The sequence below is a fragment of the Rutidosis leptorrhynchoides genome, chromosome 11 (genome assembly GCF_046630445.1).
Source record: "Rutidosis leptorrhynchoides isolate AG116_Rl617_1_P2 chromosome 11, CSIRO_AGI_Rlap_v1, whole genome shotgun sequence".
Classification (NCBI taxonomy): Eukaryota; Viridiplantae; Streptophyta; class Magnoliopsida; order Asterales; family Asteraceae; genus Rutidosis; species Rutidosis leptorrhynchoides.
In genome coordinates, this window is record NC_092343.1 from 98,927,876 (window position 1) to 98,928,852 (window position 977).

At 37.3% G+C, this 977-nt stretch overlaps 1 protein-coding gene across 1 annotated transcript; it reads left to right on the forward strand.

The window, feature by feature from the left end:
* Positions 1–328: 328 nt before the first annotated feature.
* Positions 329–742, forward strand: LOC139874804 (uncharacterized). Its single transcript, XM_071862199.1, has one exon. It carries the CDS (start codon positions 329–331, stop codon positions 740–742), a length of 414 nt encoding a protein of 137 aa, XP_071718300.1.
* The last annotated feature ends 235 nt before the right edge of the window (positions 743–977 follow it).

Consider the following 977-nt stretch of genomic DNA (forward strand, 5'->3'; position numbering starts at 1 on the left):
CAACTGATGAAACTTTTTGTAGGATTTTACGTAATAGTAATTTGGCTGGATTAATCAGAAGGGCTAAGTTGGTTATATGGGATGAAGCGTCAATGTTTAACAGGAAATGTATTGAAAATCTAGAACGTTCTTTTCGCGACATCTGTTGCGCAAATAATCCAAATAGCATGGACATACCTTTTGTAGGTAAGGTTATAGTAATTGGCGGTGATTTTCGACAGGTGTTACTGGCCATTACTCATGGACAAAGAGAGGATATAGTAACGGGCATCACTAAACTCATCATCCATCTGGGATCATGTATCTGTTCTCAAACTAACTAGTTTATATGAGGCTTTCATACGTTTCGCCGGGTGCTTCTGATCAAGAAAATCGAAAGTCACTTGAAGATATTCGCAACTTTGTCGATTGGTTGTTAAACATCGGTGATGGTAATTTGAACCCAACAGATGACGAGATTTCGAAAATTGAAATGCCTGCAGATGTGTTAGTCAACGATGTCGAGGATCCAATTGGATCGATTATTGCTCCTATTTATCCACAGTTTTTGGAAAATCTGGGCAATCCTACTTATTATCAACAACGTCCCATTCTTGCTCCAACTCATGAAGTTGTAAACATCATTAACAATCACATGATGGAGTCACTAGATGGTTATGAAGGGTCGTATTTAAATTCAGACAGCATATGTCAGTCAGACAGAGACTCAGACCTTAATAGCGAGTTGTACACAACCGATTAACTAAACAAGATCAACATTGGTGGGTTACCGAAGAAAAATTTTATATTTAAAGTAGGTGTACCAGCACTTAGGAATGTAGATCAACCAGGTAGATTGTGAATGGTACACGATTGCAAATAACTGAACTTATTGACAAGATGATTAAATCCAAAATTTTAACCGGTACACATATTGGCACAATTACTGCTATTCCATGGATGTTAATCGTGCCATCAGATAAAAGAATTTTGTTTAG

Coding starts and splice junctions, on each gene's coding strand:
- LOC139874804 (XM_071862199.1), top strand. CDS start 329: ATGAGGCTTTCATACGTTTCGCCGGGTGCTTCTGATCAAGAAAATCGA.